The sequence below is a fragment of the Phalaenopsis equestris genome, unplaced genomic scaffold (genome assembly GCF_001263595.1).
Source record: "Phalaenopsis equestris unplaced genomic scaffold, ASM126359v1 Scaffold000606, whole genome shotgun sequence".
Classification (NCBI taxonomy): Eukaryota; Viridiplantae; Streptophyta; class Magnoliopsida; order Asparagales; family Orchidaceae; genus Phalaenopsis; species Phalaenopsis equestris.
In genome coordinates, this window is record NW_018165046.1 from 1,165,722 (window position 1) to 1,182,530 (window position 16,809).

Sequence of the window (16,809 nt, forward strand, 5' to 3'; positions counted from 1 at the left end):
CTTTCTTAACATAAGTCGAATCTAAAACATCTACTTTCCTAACCAGATCATCAGATGGTTGACATTTAATGTCATTAAACCATCTAAGATGACTATCTTTAATTTTGTCTAAGATGACTATCTTTAATTTTGTCCGTCACGAACCCTATGATGGATATACAACAACAATACTAGTTGCATTAGCTATGTTGAAAATTTGTTAGCTCAAAAGTTTTTTTTTCATATAAAAATTGCTCTCTTTTCTACTGTCTATGCGTTGAGTGGCTCTTAAACACAATGAAAAAATGTCATCAAGGTATCGTGTATAAAAGTCTATCTGGATCAACAAGTATGACTGCTATATGGATATAGTATATCTGTGATAAAATCTGTTGTGAGCACAAATTGAAGCAATTTTGGCATGGCGATTCACAGACTATTGCCGGTTTCTCGAGCTTTACAAGTTCATTAAATTGTTTGGCGACACTATGTAGGTGTTTCCTAATTTGATTCAAATGGGTTGGCTATAGATAAAACAATTTTACATTTTGGAAAAGAATTTGTAAAGCTTTTAGAACAAGCTAAGCTTGCTTGGTCGAACTTAAATGCTTCCTGTTACATATCAGTCTAATTGATGTTTATTGCTGAATCAGAGCTCTAAATTTATATAGGCATACTAGTTCTTATGTGGGCAACGCAATCTTATAATGATTTATGTGTAAATTTTATTGAATTTGTGCTTGATTTAAATTTTTGTTGAAAGCAATATTTTATATGTTCTGTACATCTTATCGTGTTTTGTTTCCGCTTCAAATTGCAAATTGCATTCCATCATATCCATAACTAATCACCATTGACCATTTTCTTCATACACATTTTTGTTACTCTTATGATGCATTTCAAATGTCAGGTGAGTTGCTTGCCTTTTGGATGCTTATGAAATCACTGATGATAATTGTTTTAGACACTTTATTTGCAAAATGCTGATTATTGAATTAATATTCACTTGACCACACATCATATGTAGAAGATATACTAAGATATCCTACTTTTTCTTTCTCTATCTAAACCTAAAATTGGTCATGCTTTATATTGTTAGTTTACTTAATTCCCCTTTGAGTAATTTCAAAGTAGAAATTATGCCTGTCATCAACTTTTATGGAACTTGAACCTGAAATGCTATCATAATATATAGTGCCATGTGCGGTGAATGCAAACTTGGACACGATTAAAGTGTAAATTTATCATAATTTTGGATCTAAAAATCACCTGTTACTTGAGTAAGGTCTTTTTAGCTTTTTTTGGCCTTTCAAATTACTTGAAGAATGCATATGATTCATTTTGTTTTTGGTTCTGTACTCATTATTATTTCCCTTATTGTTTCATTAGGTAAAAAGTGTGCAATGATGTTCACGGATTTTTCTCAAATTGTTGCTAAAGTCTTATTTTTGAAGTTATTTTCCCAGTGATCATATAGTTTAAACGGTGATCATCTTTTTGCTTTAGTTATGGATGGTCTTACTGGACATCTACAAGAGGATGTACCTTGGTGTATGCTTTTTGCTGATAATATTCTTCTCGTGGATAAATCGAGAGAAAAAGCCCAGGAAAAACTTGAATTATGGAGGTCTACATTGGAGTGTAAAGGTCTTCGTTTAAGTAGAACTAAAACTGAATACATGGAATGTAATTTTAGTAGTAATAACTCTAGTGACAGAAGTGTGACTTTGGGTGATCAAATTATTAAAAGGTGTGAACGATTTAGATATCTTGGGTCCGTTGTCCAAAGCGATGGTGATATAGATGGGGATGTTAATAGTAGAATTCAAGTTGGTTGGTTGAAGTGGAGGAATGCTTCGGGCCTTTTGTGTGATAGAAAAGTACCGCTAAGACTGAAAGGAAAATTTTATAAGATGGTGGTGAGACCTGCAATGCTCTATGGCGTTGAATGTTGGCCTTTAAAAGAGAAGCATAATAATAAGTTAAGTGTTGCCGAGATGAGAATGATTAGGTGGATGAGTGGCTTTACACTTAGAGACAAAATGCGGAATGAATATATTCGTGATAGGGTTGGTGTAGCTCCTGTGACAGACAAAATTAGAGAAAGTCGTCTTAGATGGTTTGGTCATATTAAACGTCGACCATTAGATGATCCGATTAGGAGAGTAGATGTTTTAAATTCGACTTGTGTTAAGAAAGGCAGAGGTAGACCTAGGAAGACTTGGGCTTATTGTATTAAAAATGATCTTAATTTACTAGAACTAAATGAAAATATGACACTAAATAGGACGCAATGGAGAAAAAGGATTCATGTAGCCGACCCCACGTAGTGGGATTAAGGCTTTGTTGTTGTTGTTGTTGTTGTTGATCATATATTTTAAACGGAATTTGTACTAGGATTATTCTTCAATCCTTATTGAATCTTGAAATTATTCAAGCTTATGAAATGTACTTTGATTTAGGTATTTGTTTTATGATCAGACGTTCAAAAGTTGTAACTACGCTCTACAATCAATGTGAAAATCATATGTCTAGTCATGATATGTGGTTTATCAAAACATCAAGGCGTGGCGTAATACTTTTAGTTATAATCTGAAACTGAGCATATGATATTGCAGTGGAAATGGAAAAAAATTAATATTCTTTGAAATGCAGATCAAAATTCGGGCACATAATGATCTTTTGATGTGGGCAATTGTTTTACTTCATGCCAGTCAATGTATAGATTCATCTTCCTTTTTGTTTAGCTAAAGCTGTAATGCACTTGGGTAATAGCAATAACAACAAGAGGGGTCGGCTACATAAAATCCTTTTTCTCTATTGTATCCTATTGAGTGTTATATTTTCATTTAACTCTACCAGATTAAGATCATTTTTTATACAATATTCCAAAAACTTTTAGGTTTTCCTCCGACTTTCTTAACATAAGTTGAATCTAAAACATCTACTATCTTAACCGGATCATCACATGGTCGACGTTTAATGCGACCAAACCTTCTAAGACGACACTCTCTAATCTTGTCTGCAACTGGAGCTACACCAACCCTTTCATGGAAGATTTGTTTCGCATTTCCACTCATCCACCTAAGCCTTCTCTTCTCAACAACACCTAACTTTGTTTTATGCTTCTCTTTTGAAGACTAACATTCTGCGCCATAAAGCACTTGGGTAACAACTAATTAAATCACTCCACCTTGGAAATTATAGGCTGCTGCCATAATGGCTTCCACATATTTATTTAACGCTAGAATCCTTGTACCTTAGCCGTTCGTTCTATATGGAACTCTAGTCTAGTTACTAGCACCATGCAACGCAATGATCATACAAGTGCAGTTTCCTTTCTAGCTTCTAGAGTTAAGGCTTTAGTGTATGTTGTGCTAAATATGGGGAAGTCTTATAAACTGATTTTAAATAGTTGAGGTGAGCTTAAATGATGTAAATATCTATTGTTTGTTTTCTTCATTCTTCAGTGCAGACCGTCTCTTTGATTCAAATGCATTGAATCCTTAGCGATTGGTGGATATCATCGTTTTTTCTGATCTTTCAAATGCATTGAATCCTTAGCGATTGGTGGATATCGTTTTTTCTGATCTGTCTTATATTTATTATGAGAGAGACCTAAGGGGCTGTTTGGGATCACTTTTATTTTTTTATTTTATATTTTTTGTATTTATTTTATTTTGGTTATATTTTGATTTGAGGCAAAACATATTTTGACATATTTGATTAAGATATGACTCTTTTTAAAAACACTTAAAGCATATAAAAGTTATTTTGAGTGTTTTTAAAAATATGTTTATTTATTTTTTGAAACAAAAAAAATAAAATTATATTAAAAATACATTAAATAAACATGTTTTTAAAAATAAAAGAAAAAATAAAATAAAATTGATTCTAAACAGGCCAAAACTTTCTTTCTTTTCCATTAAGAGAATGGGTCGTTGAGATTTGAAATGCTTTAGCATAGCTTAAGGCTTTCATTAGATATGTTGTTTATAAAAGATATGCTGTGAAAAATGTGCCGCAAAAACTCCTATTCTTCACCTCCGTCTACTCAATGGATTCATAAACACGAAGAGCCAACCGTTAGAACAACTCATCCATCCATCTAGATTTATGGCCTATTTGGGGCAGCTTATCAACTGCGGTGGTGTTTTGAAAATGCCGCATCACTGTTTGAAAAATGCGTTTGACAGATTATTTTAAAACTCAATTACCTGTTTTACGTTAAACGCGGGACACACTGTTCACCCCGCGGCCCGTGTTTCATAAAAAAATTTGACTAGGTTACCCCACGAACTTCTTGCCCCCCTCTCGCTCTCGTGCGCTTCTCTCCAAACTCTCCACCACCCTCGGCGAACCTCTCTCCGGCGAGCTTCTCTCCGACAATCCTCCCTCTGACAGACCTCCCACCGGAGAACCCAAGTCAGGTGAGTACTTCTTCCCTGCTTCTTCTTCGCATACGGGATAATAAAAAAAGAAAAGAAAGAGGAAGAAAGAAAATTTACATGCATACCACTCAATTTTTGATGACTGCCCACACTCGTTTTCACCTGCATCAACTATTTCGATTGCCATCGCCATTTACCAGCGATTGAAGCTCTCCGCTCACACGTTTCCATGTCGTATTGCCCGAATTACTTGGGTGGCCGGCGCAACGCCAGTGTTGGTGGAGGCCGAGTAAGAGGTTACGGCGTCAGTGGCCGAAGAGGAGGTGTTGGCAGCGGTTGAGGGAGCAGCGATGGTGGGATCCCTAATGGAGAGCTGTGCGACTTCACGAAATGGCTGGGCCGGTGTTTACCTCCCTTTTTGCTTGGATTTGTAATTCTTTGTTCATCATCTTGATTCTTCACCCAAAGATTGCACCTCTTTTCTAGGGTTTTGTTCTTTGACATTTCATTTGGACGCGTAATTGATTTTGAAGGATTGAAAGCGAGTTGTTTTTCTGATTTCATAGGAGGATTTTTTGCGCAAAAAGCGACTCTTTAGCCGATCAATGTGCTTATCAAAACTTATCAGAAGCTGCTTGAACTCGAATGGTGATTTTAATGCACTGTTTGGCTACTAGCAATGTTTAACTCTAGTAGGATTCAGTAAATCCTGGGAATCCAGATTCAACAAATCTTGAAAACCGAAAAATTGGCTTGAAAATTATAATGTCTTGCTAAAATCCTGATATGTTCAAGTATTAGTTTCAGGATGAAAATTCATGAGAACGATAAATTGTTAAATTCATTTTATCCATTGAATAATGGGGTTGTATAAATCCTAAATTTAATCGATTAGAAAATATATTGATATTTATTAAGAAAATAGGATCTTAAATTCCCAAAAAAATATCCAAATCAGGGGCAGAATGATCATTTATCTAAAAATAGCTCCAAATCAGCTGTTTTTCAAACACACAAACCAAACAAACAATCAACTTATTTGGATAAGTTGCTAATCCGCAGCTTATCTTAATAGCTGCATATCTGGATAATTTGGTTAAGCTGCAGCTGCTCCAAACAAACTCTTATTCTCAGTATTATTTTATACAACATAGCATACCATTATCGACCTAAACCTATATCATCTATTCTCTTGTGCCTTCTCCATCGTGAACAATGGGCAAGCATTTACTTGTTGAAAATGTGAGCCTTGATTGCAAATTTTTCCAACTTATTTTTCTTGCTCTAGATTATATTTGCTGTCCAAAACCCTTAGATCTTGTTGTTGTGTCTCCTTTTTAGGATAAGTTGTTGAATTTGGATTAAGATGGTACGCATAAAAAGAGAATGAAGCCTGCCTAACTTCATTAAATAATTTTAGCCACGCAATGATCAACAAAGGTTCTCTTTGGAACAATTTTTTGTCAAATGATTATGTTATAAATTTTCCAAAATCATGACCACTCGTTAGACAAAAAGGTTGTCATTTATTTCTTCATTTCAGTTAATGAAAGTGAATAATATCCTGAAGCTAGATCTCGTCTACCATGCCCAAGAGTTAGATAATTCAAGCAAAGGATTTAACGAAAATGGAAATAATGAACAAATGGGCAATCACTACCCTTTGCATCCTGAACAACTTTTCTTGTCAACACAAGTTTTCCTGTGCATGAGAATTGATCCTTGCTAGAAAATTCGTGGCGGCAGAATAAAATATTATCATCTTAGCGTAGTACAGAAATTCATTACACACTAAGATAGAAGTAAGAAAACAGTGACGTCATTATAAGTTTTTATGTGAAAAACCCAAATAGAGAAAAAAACACGGGGTCTTGCCCAGTTGAAATGTTCTACTATGAATTAGTGATTACAGATACAATCTCGTCTCATAGGTGAAAAAATATTACACAATTTATTTGGTTATAATTTTTGCGCACGGATGAACTCGTGGTAGAGAGCGGGAGACAATGTCAACTTGAGATGATGACGGTCGGAAGGCGGCGACTTGAGGCGGTGCATGCCAATAGGCATAGGTGGCTGGAATGCGATAGTGGTTGGAATGAGGCGATGACCCGAGATGGCGTTGGTTCGAGATGGCGGCGGTGAGAAGACGACAACGATGAGAAGGCGGCGACAGTCGGAAAGCAACAACTACACGAGACGATAGCGGTGGCGGCGGCCGGAGGGTGTCTACTGTTACTGGAGTCGGAAGGCGGCCGAAAAACGGTGACAGTCGGAAGGCGGCCGAAAAACGGTGACAGTCGGAAGGCGGCGATGACTAGTGACGATGATGCAAGAGGCTAAGTCGGGGCTCCCTATTATGCAGACTCTACTCTCTCTCAGGCTCTGAGCTTTGTCCCCTCTCACGAGGGGCTTGAGCTCTATTTATAGAGTCTAAATTGCAAATAAAACATAAATCTAAAAAAAACTATTGATCAGACGTCATTTTGATGGACATTTGATTGTCTTGATGATGTTGGAATTGAGTAATATTGGGCTCGAATTTGTCTCGCCGAGATGCTTGATTTGATTATAAACACGTTTTATGTTTACGTATGTTTGAACTTCCAATTATGCCCAAGAAGCCTCCAAGATTGATTTTTTTTTGTTCGATCTGGGCTTGATTTGACTTGGATTAGACCAATCTTGATGTTGTTAAGTTCATCTCGTCAAGTAAGTCAGCTTTACTATAAGTTTGCTGAAATCAGACTCATGGATGACCTTTTATCAAAGTTTAAATATTTTTTTGCTACAAAATTTATTTTGGCATGTCGGATGATGGAAATTTGTTTGTGGCGTGTCAAGAATTTTGATTGAGTATGAAAATTGATCAAAATCCATTGTAGCTTTTGGATTGGATCAGGGTCAAATTGAATATAATATGCCGTGATTAATTGAAATTAGGTGCTCAAGTTTGAGTTGACCACACAACGGTTTTTCAGGAAAATGTTTCTTATTTTGAAGTGATTGTAGCTTAGAATCATCAGCCCTAAATATTCTCAAAAAGAGGATCATTTAACCAAAGTTATTGCGAAACTTAAATAGAAACTAATACTTGATTCTTTTCCAACGGCCACTTGGGTTGAACATAAAAACCCCTCCGTGGGACGGGTCTGTGTCCCCCCCCTGCCGATACAGGCATTATTATGATAAAAAGTATATAAAAAAATTAATAATATATAAACAAAATATTAAGAATAATAAATAAAATAATATTATTTTTTAAAAATTAAGACTTCATTTGACATTATTTTTGTTATGTTTTGGTTAATATAATTTTTATATTATTTATTATTTATTTTTTTTAAAAGTCAAATAGTATTTAAAAATAATCAAAGTGTTTAAAAGATATTTTGAATATTTTTAAAAATAACTATCTCAATCAACATGTTTTAATATAAATAATAATAATAAAAAAATTGTGAACCCAATTCCCAAACGACTCATAAGTTCTTTATATATAATTATGTAGTTTAGGAAATCTAAAAAAATAATATATATTATTTGGTATCATTTTAAGATTTAATTCTTCTTAATCAATTCATTATAAGTTTCATCATTCATGTGCACGCTAATTATAAAAGAATTATTTAAAATAAAATAAATAAATAAATAAACAATTTATAAATCTATATTCTTAGGTTAATTATAATCTTACCTCATATTTTTTATTTTCTATTTTTCTTTGCTCAAATATCAAAAAAAAAAAAAAATTTAATACAAAATACATTGAGATTACAATAAACTAAAGATTTTTTCTTTAAAAAGAAAATGATAATACAATGATATTAAAACTTATAAAGGAGAGTTTAAATTATGGTGGAAAAAATTTTCTTATTGAAAAGAGGAAGATTTACATACATACCACTTAATTTTTATATATTTACATATCTGACACCTAAACTTTAATTTTACATACATCTATATAATATATAAGAAAACATATATTTTACTTCTTAAAAATTAAAATAATGATATTTTGATGTGATATGAAAGATTTTAATGGTATCAATGTAAAATGTCAATTCATATGAACCTAAAAAAAATCAACGGTCCCCCCATTTATTGCGTCCCCCGGAACCAGAATGGATTTACTATTATGACTGTTTAAAATAAAAGGTATACACAACTGAATTAGTGTAACAAATCCAAACGCGGCACGTAGCATTTTTAAAAATCTTTTTTAAAAACGTGCAAACTAAATGTTTAGGCGGCGTTTTCAAAAAAGCCACCGCACTTATAAGCTGCCCCAAATGGGACCTTAATCCCTGGGTTTGCAGCTGCTGAGTGTTGTTAATTGTTATTAAACTAATTAAAAATTTCAAAATAAAAATTATAATTTCTAAATTTATTTGAATTATTCTCCTCTATTGAGATTCAGTAAGTTAGGCTTATACAAATATAACACGCCCGGGCTCGCTCGACGAGCTCAATCAATATGCTTGTTTCAATGGCTTGATAAAGCTAAACGAGCTGCTTGATAAATAAGCTCAGGCTTATTTTGATGTGGTTAAATGAGTTGCTCATTTAAAGCTCATTTAAATCAAGCTTGAGTTGACCTCAAATCAAATATGAACATTAATGAATTAAAATGAACTGAGCTCGGGTAGTATCTTAAAAGTTTGAATCAAGCTTGAGCTGAGTTTGAACGTGTTTTTAGTTCCCGAGTTCAAGTTTGCACATGCTCTTAATCGGCTCCGTTCATTTGCAGCCCTATAATGTACTGCATTCATGCCATTAATCAGCACTTCTGAACTTTAAAGTTTTGGTTTTATTTCTGTGAACATTTGTGGCATGGTTTGAATGCTTATCCTATTTGATTGACTCATCTCCCTCACTCCATGATTAAAATGTGGTATTCTAGATGCTGTACTTGTTTTTGTAGCATTGTCAGCTGCTAAATTTTCTGTACAAACATGCTGGTGCTTAGTACCTATTCAGTTGCGTGTAGCTTAAAAACATATTTTGAAAAATAGGAAGAAGTTTTTAGATGATTTTCACATTGAGCTGCAGCTGTTCTTTTGCCATAAAGGCTAACTGTACTTTTGTATAGAACCTCTAGTTTCTGTAGTGTCTGTACCACATAATCTGTACAAATCTGCTTAAAATTATTGATTGGTGTGGATTGGCCCCATATGCTGTGATCACAGACATGAACTGTAGACAAGTCCATTGTGTTGTTGTCTTGCTATGAGTTGTCTTGGACATGATTGCTGTATTAAATAGCCTTTGCATTATTCACATGGCATTCATTATCTGATATGTTTGGGATCATTTTGTTGTGCATTCTTTTTTTTTTTTGGATGTTTTGCTTTTTGTGTTAAAAAATAAATTTGCCTGTACATTCCAAATTTAGAGGTTTAGGAGTGGGATTATTCTTATAATATATTGCTTATATGATCCATGTCTCATTAGCCTCATGCGAATTGTCTTGATTTTATCTTAATGAGAGTTTTATTAAGAATTTGTTTTGAAGTTAATGGTTTTGTAGCTCGTGCTGATAAGACTTTCTTTAGTTGTTTTGGTTTCTTCGGAATTGAGAAAACCTGTAGCTGCTTGACCTGGGAACAGACTTCCATATGGTTAAAACTATTAATGTCCATCTTCCGTCATGGACTCTTCCATGTGTTAAATATTGAATATATATTGTGGATGATTTAGTCTTCATTAATTAGATTCTCAGCACTGCAATTGATTTATACCAAGGATCTTTTCATACGATAATACGATAGATGATGTGTTTAAGATTGAAAAGTGATATATATCATCTACGATTTCATTTTATAGGGTGCAAATCTCGTGGCAATGATTTAGGTAGAAAGCTGTGAGATATTGCATTTAGGATCATAACGACTCCAATTTCAATAAATTTATTGTTGGGATGAACTTCTCAGTGAGATGAAAGTTTTGACATAAGTGATATGATTTGAATTCAATTGAGTTCAAATCCAGCCACTTGAATAGTGGCTGAAAAATTTCGTGGCATTAATTAAATGATAAAATGATTTTTAAATTTTACGTGCTTATGATTAAAGTGTTTCTCAATCAGATAGATCCAACATACTTATGATCATTTAATTTCAATAGCATTAAGAAATTTAAAGATCGCGGAAATATGATGCCAATAATGGAAATTACTCGGGGTCATGTCATGGAGTTTTTTAATATTTTGATTAAATTTAACAACATTTAACCTAAAAAATTATAAATTTATCAAAACTATTGGCGCATTATTAGTAAAGTTATCATTTAGCACGAATCTCGGGATAATTAGCGCGAATATTGAAACATGTTTTTGGCAAAAATGTTTAAATTTCAATTAAAAAACATTTAGAACTTTATTTCATTAAACTTATAGTCAAATTGACTAACCTGACGAAACAACCATAATGACATCAAAATTAAGCCAATCTGAGGCACATCAAGAACATATCAAGCTATTAAATCCTTGTGGAAGTTTCTATCGCCCAATTGGAAAGTCAAATGAATCCTAAATTTGACAAGCTTATATTCAAATTGAGCGTCTTGATGAGGCGAATCCAATGAGTCCAAATTTTGTACATTCTGACATCTTTAAGACATATACAATGTTCAGAATACGTTGATGATAGTGGGAACCTCTCTGAGCCATCTGATGGAGTGGTACAAAATCATTTCGTATTTGCAGGGGAGGAACTCCCTAACTCTATAAATAGGCCCCAATTTTTTCATGAAGAGAGACCAGGGCCTTGAATCCGAGGAAGACCGGAGCTTGGAGGAAAATCGAGGAGAGGGTGCTGAAGTCAAATGTTTTGCACTGAATGTCCAAAGGACAACACCCGCTCATGCAGTCACTGACCATCGTCTACCATCAATCGCCAACCACCATCGACCATAGTCGGTCACATCCTGCTCGTTGCAATGAAATCTCAAAGTATGTTGATCACGATGCATCAGTTTTTTACATGGAGGAGGCATAGACTTGAGCTTAGAGGGAACATATAGATTCGAATGATTCTAAAGCCCTATTATAGCACTGCCGTCTGATCACCACTCGAATTTTTTATCAAATCCTCGCCAATTACAGGTATTGGACCACTGTTTGACCTTCGTCACCAGATCACCACCTAACAACTACAACCTCACTATCCAATCATTCTAATTGGACCATTGCAATCAAACTATCACATCGTTGAATTGCCGCCACCTAACCTCCATCGTCGGATCATCACTATATAATCATTATACTCAGATCATTGTTGTCCAATCACAATCCTTTAATAATTATCGCTCAACCTATGTCATTCAACGACAATCACCAAATCACCGTTGGACCTCTATCATTCGACCACATTCTTTCTTCACTCATATAGGGAATAAGCCAATAATCCATACTATTCTAATCCCATCTTTTCCCATTTAATGAACGACCAAATCCTTATAATTAATACCTCCCTAGTAGAATTATTTCAACAGAGTCAGACTATAATTTCTGTCTTGTTACATGCTAAGCCAATAATCCATACTATTCTAATCCCATCTTTCCCCATTTAATGAACAACCAAATCCTTATAATTAATACCTGTCTAGTAGAATTATTTCAACAGATTCAGACTATAATTTTATATTCTTGTTACATATACCTAAAATTTTGCACAAATTTCATACCCTATAACCATAAATCTCTTGAACCTCATGCAATTTTATCAAACTAATATCTAACAAAAATATCTTTAATAGATTCATATATAGACAAATCTTAATTTCATTGTAATTTCTATAACATTTAGACAATCAATTTGTATCATCTTAATTAATTATTTTTACCTCTTAAGCAAGATATTAGGAATAATATAACCCCTAAAAATATAGGCTAAAATCAACAAATATTATAGATTTACAGTGGATAAGTATTACATCCCTGAATCTATTTCTTAAAAAAAAAAGGAAAAATTGCATGAGTGGATCTCTTCATCCACAATAATGCTCTTATCCCCTCATAAATTACAAAGCATAGGTTAAATTCTTATTAAAGGCATCCAACCAGCTAGCAATTTCAATCAAAGAGAAGGTGTTTTCAGCATTAAACAACGAACTATTCAAATCATTTTTCAGCTTAATAAACAAAGTGCAATAAAAGGATATAATTAGTCAAGAATTAAATGTTATTTATTATTTCAATTTCAGTTATTGATTATCACATTTTAACAAATATTGTTTATATGTTGATGGTAAATAGAACTTGCATTGTGAAATGTCTATAATTTCCTTGCAATTCTTTATCTCCATGTGATCGCGGTCACCGTCGAGATTATCATTAGTGTGGCTGAATGAATCTTTTTCTCGTCGGACCATCGTTTCACTTGCTCCCCGGTTGGCGAGCCGTCCGTTAACTTATTCAGTCGGCCTTCTCGGTTTGATCAAGATGTATCATCTATCCTGTGCTGATTGCAGTTCTTTGCGCTCGTAGAAAAAAAAAAATTAGTTTTTAATTAGATGTTTGGAGGCGTCTTTATCAAAAATAATATCCAAATATTTGGATTTAAGATAATGAAAGCGAAGAAGTGGCTTAACTATGCTTTATGGGCACCGGATATGCTTATCCAATCAATTTTTATTATTGTTTTGGATATATATATCCAGTATTTATAACAAAGTTTACTATAAATATTGAAATTCAATTTAAATTTAATGTTTATAGCCCACATATTTAATTACTCGGTCTAACTACGAGACACTATTTTGTTAAGAAGGTTGCTCGGCTTTAACTAGTCCGTGCCTAGTTATGTGTCTAGTGATTGCAGTTCTTTGCGCTCGTAGAAAAAAAAAAATTAGTTTTTAATTAGATGTTTGGAGGCGTCTTTATCAAAAATAATATCCAAATATTTGGATTTAAGATAATGAAAGCGAAGAAGTGGCTTAACTATGCTTTATGGGCACCGGATATGCTTATCCAATCAATTTTTATTATTGTTTTGGATATATATATCCAGTATTTATAACAAAGTTTACTATAAATATTGAAATTCAATTTAAATTTAATGTTTATAGCCCACATATTTAATTACTCGGTCTAACTACGAGACACTATTTTGTTAAGAAGGTTGCTCGGCTTTAACTAGTCCGTGCCTAGTTATGTGTCTAGTCCAGAGTTTATAGAAATGTCAAAATAGTGTCTGGCTGTTTGAAAATTGAGCTTTAATATTGCTCCATGCGGACGAATTAAGGCTCAATTTAAAGAATATGAGAACTATTTTGACACTTCTATAAACCTTGAAACCAAAACGATTCCATGTAAATAGTGAGTAATATTTTGGCACTTTAACCAACATTTTTAGAAATTCAATTAGACTGATGAAATTTTATGTCATCATTATCTAAACTCTTTGCATTTCTACCCACAACAATCCACTAAATGTAAAAAATCTTTACATCCTATTTAAATGAGTAAATGCCTCTCTTTTCTTAAAATGAAAGGGTTGAAGAGGGGAAAAGGCTTTCAAATTGCTCACTTCTCTCTTATTTGAAGGTGAGCCTAAATTAGTCAGAAGTAACGCTTAATATAAAGTGAATGGTAATTAAAGATAATAATTTATATAAAAAAATTAGAATAAAATCAATTAGGCCAATTAATTATTATAAAAAAATAGGGAAATTCACACACATACCACTTATTTCCTATGTATTTACATATCTTTCTCCCAAACTTAGTTAAGGTGGCATAATCTTCACAAATAGTAATTAAAACAAATTAATCACGTGATTAAATCAAAATTCCTGATTAATTAACCCAAAATAATAATAATAATAATAAGAAGAGTTCTCTGTGGAACATTTTAATATTATCTTTTTAAACAAAGCGTCTTCTATTTATGTTTCTTTGTCAAATTTGTAATGAAATATCCAAATTCATTGCTAATATCTACTTATTTTGTTTATATAAATATATAAAATTTAATAATTATATTATAAATAGACATAAAATCTCTAAATAAAATATGTAAGTCATTATTCTCTCAGGTACATTTTCCCTGCCAATTGGCACAAACAATATGCATGGGGTGTCTTCTCAGCCATTGGATTTAATCCAACCACCGACATTATTTAATAGAATATAATATCATTATTGATGTTAGATTGTCCTTGAACCAAATCGAAGAAATAGAATTTAAATGAGGTGAAAGAGAGAGAGAGATGAACAATAATTTCTTCATAAAATATATTTTTTTTATTTTTTATAGAGGAGATAATACAATAATAATATTATATTTTTATCCCTATTTGGAGAGGATTTGTACTCGGGTACTTCTGTTTTTCTGGTGTTTATAAGTAAGAGCTCATTGTCTTGATGTCTTACTGACTCGATCAGCTAAGCTTAACTAATTTAGGTTTGACTGCATCAACTCGATCAATGGGATCAGTCAGTTGATACGGACTTGTTGACTGTCTTCAATTTCTGGTGAATAGGCTTTGGGTCTCCATTGGATGATCGTAGATACTTTGTGGAAAAGATTATTTTGTTGGGTTGGCTCTACTGCAGGATAGACTATCACATCGACTCGGCTTTTCTACAGTGAATAGCCTGAACGGTATCCTGTCCTCTTTCCGGCCAGATGACTTATTCTTGGATTGCTCAATAGGCTTTTCGTCTAACTTCTAACTTAGCAGGTCATGGCCTAGTTGAATTAGCTCTCATATCTTTGCTTGTTTTACAATATATATATATATATATAAGCGGCTAAATCATATGCATGAGTTGGCAACGCATGCAGCGATTTTGTTGAAAGAAATCTTATCCTAATAACAAAAAGTCGGCGACGTTACGTTTCTGCCCACATTTCCGTAGCTTTTTCACAAATATACTATTTATTTCATTAAATATTTATTTATATTCTAATTTTATTTTATTTTTCATGACATTTTTATACGAATATTTTTATACAATTTTTTGCTCACACTGCGTCTCAGAAATAGCTATAATTCATCAGAAATGTTCTCCATCATCTCTTTTCTATATAAAAATGCCTTTATGAAGTTGGTCAATGGGGAATATTTAACTCCCCTAAGTCGATGTAATGGTGATCCAAGTTATATTTTTGGTCTTATCCACATGCCACATGATTTTTTTTTCTCATTACTTGCAAATAAACAAATAGTTGACCAAACAACCTCATCAGTCAATCATTATGGATAAACCAAAATTTTTTTAGAACGTAAGATCTCGTATTATTCAGGAGCTCATATAAGACCCTATGTTTAAGAGAGAGATGAAAGAAAATGATGAATGTGTTGCTAGAGTTTTTGTTCTTGCTGCTTTCCCGATCCTTAAGAAATGGCTTCGAGAAAATAGTTTAGAGAGAGGATACCATTTTTTAGGTGGACCTCTTATTTATTAAAAATAAATATAAAATTAGATAAGTACAATATCACGTTTTTTCACAATGTCTTGGTGAAAAGATTGTGATATGCGTGTCACACGACACTATAAATAAGAATGAAAACATACAATTGTTCGATGATGTTTTTCTTTTTTAGCGGATTTGCCCCAGGCTGGTCAGACCACTTTGGCAAGTGAGCTTAGGCCGATCACTTATGTAGGTCGGCGACAGTCGAGCTTAGCCTGCTTCATGGGCTTCCGAGGCCCCTAAAGTCTATTGATTACCACTCCTTACCCATGTATAAACCTTTCTCAAATTATGTTTAACTGTATTTTGATATACAATTATGCATTACTTCTCATAGTTTAAATCACAAGTAAAACCAACCAAATCACTGATAAGAATAGATCAAAATTAAAATCTACAACAAAACAGAGGCTGTAATTTCTGTTAAATACAAGAAATAGATTTGATTCATTCAATTAAAACTATAAATCTACAATTTTCATGTAAAAATGAGGGCATTGGTGTGTCTATATATGCATATGTATAATCATCAAACTTAATTTAAATCCTCTAAAGTTGATCCGACATTAGAGAACCTTCAAACAGAAGATGAAGATTTGGAGCTGTTCTCTGCGGCTGTGAAAAAGGAGTCATACGACCTTGAAGCAATTTAAGCAATTTAATGACTTCGGCCGTGTCATCAAGGTAGTATTTTGCCTTGCTCGGCTTGTTCCCAACCGTGCATGCAAAGACCTCAGAGATTACAGGGAAGGAAGGTTTCTTAGGAGACTCCATGAAGGTCTCGAACATGTCTTCGTCCGATCGATCGTCTCCGATGCAGAGGACAAAGTCCGGCGGTTTCTTTCGATCCGTCATGGTCGAGATGAGATTTCTTGCCACTATTCCCTTGCTTATGCCCTGTTGATAGGATCATATTTACAATGTTAAAAACATATTCTTTAAGGATATTTCATGAAAAATTTTGTTTACACATATAGCCAAATTCTCATAAATAAGAGCCAAAAAAAAAAAAAAAA

At 33.4% G+C, this 16,809-nt stretch overlaps 1 protein-coding gene across 1 annotated transcript in view; it reads right to left on the reverse strand.

The window, feature by feature from the left end:
* Positions 1 to 16,208: 16,208 nt before the first annotated feature.
* Positions 16,209 to 16,809, reverse strand: part of LOC110029837 (alpha,alpha-trehalose-phosphate synthase [UDP-forming] 5-like) — a 3,141-nt gene continuing 2,540 nt past the window's right edge. The window contains exon 3 of the mRNA XM_020732297.1: positions 16,209 to 16,690. Within this exon, the coding sequence (XP_020587956.1) occupies positions 16,343 to 16,690 (348 nt within the window). The 3' untranslated portion in view covers positions 16,209 to 16,342. The remainder of the gene's footprint in view (positions 16,691 to 16,809) is intronic.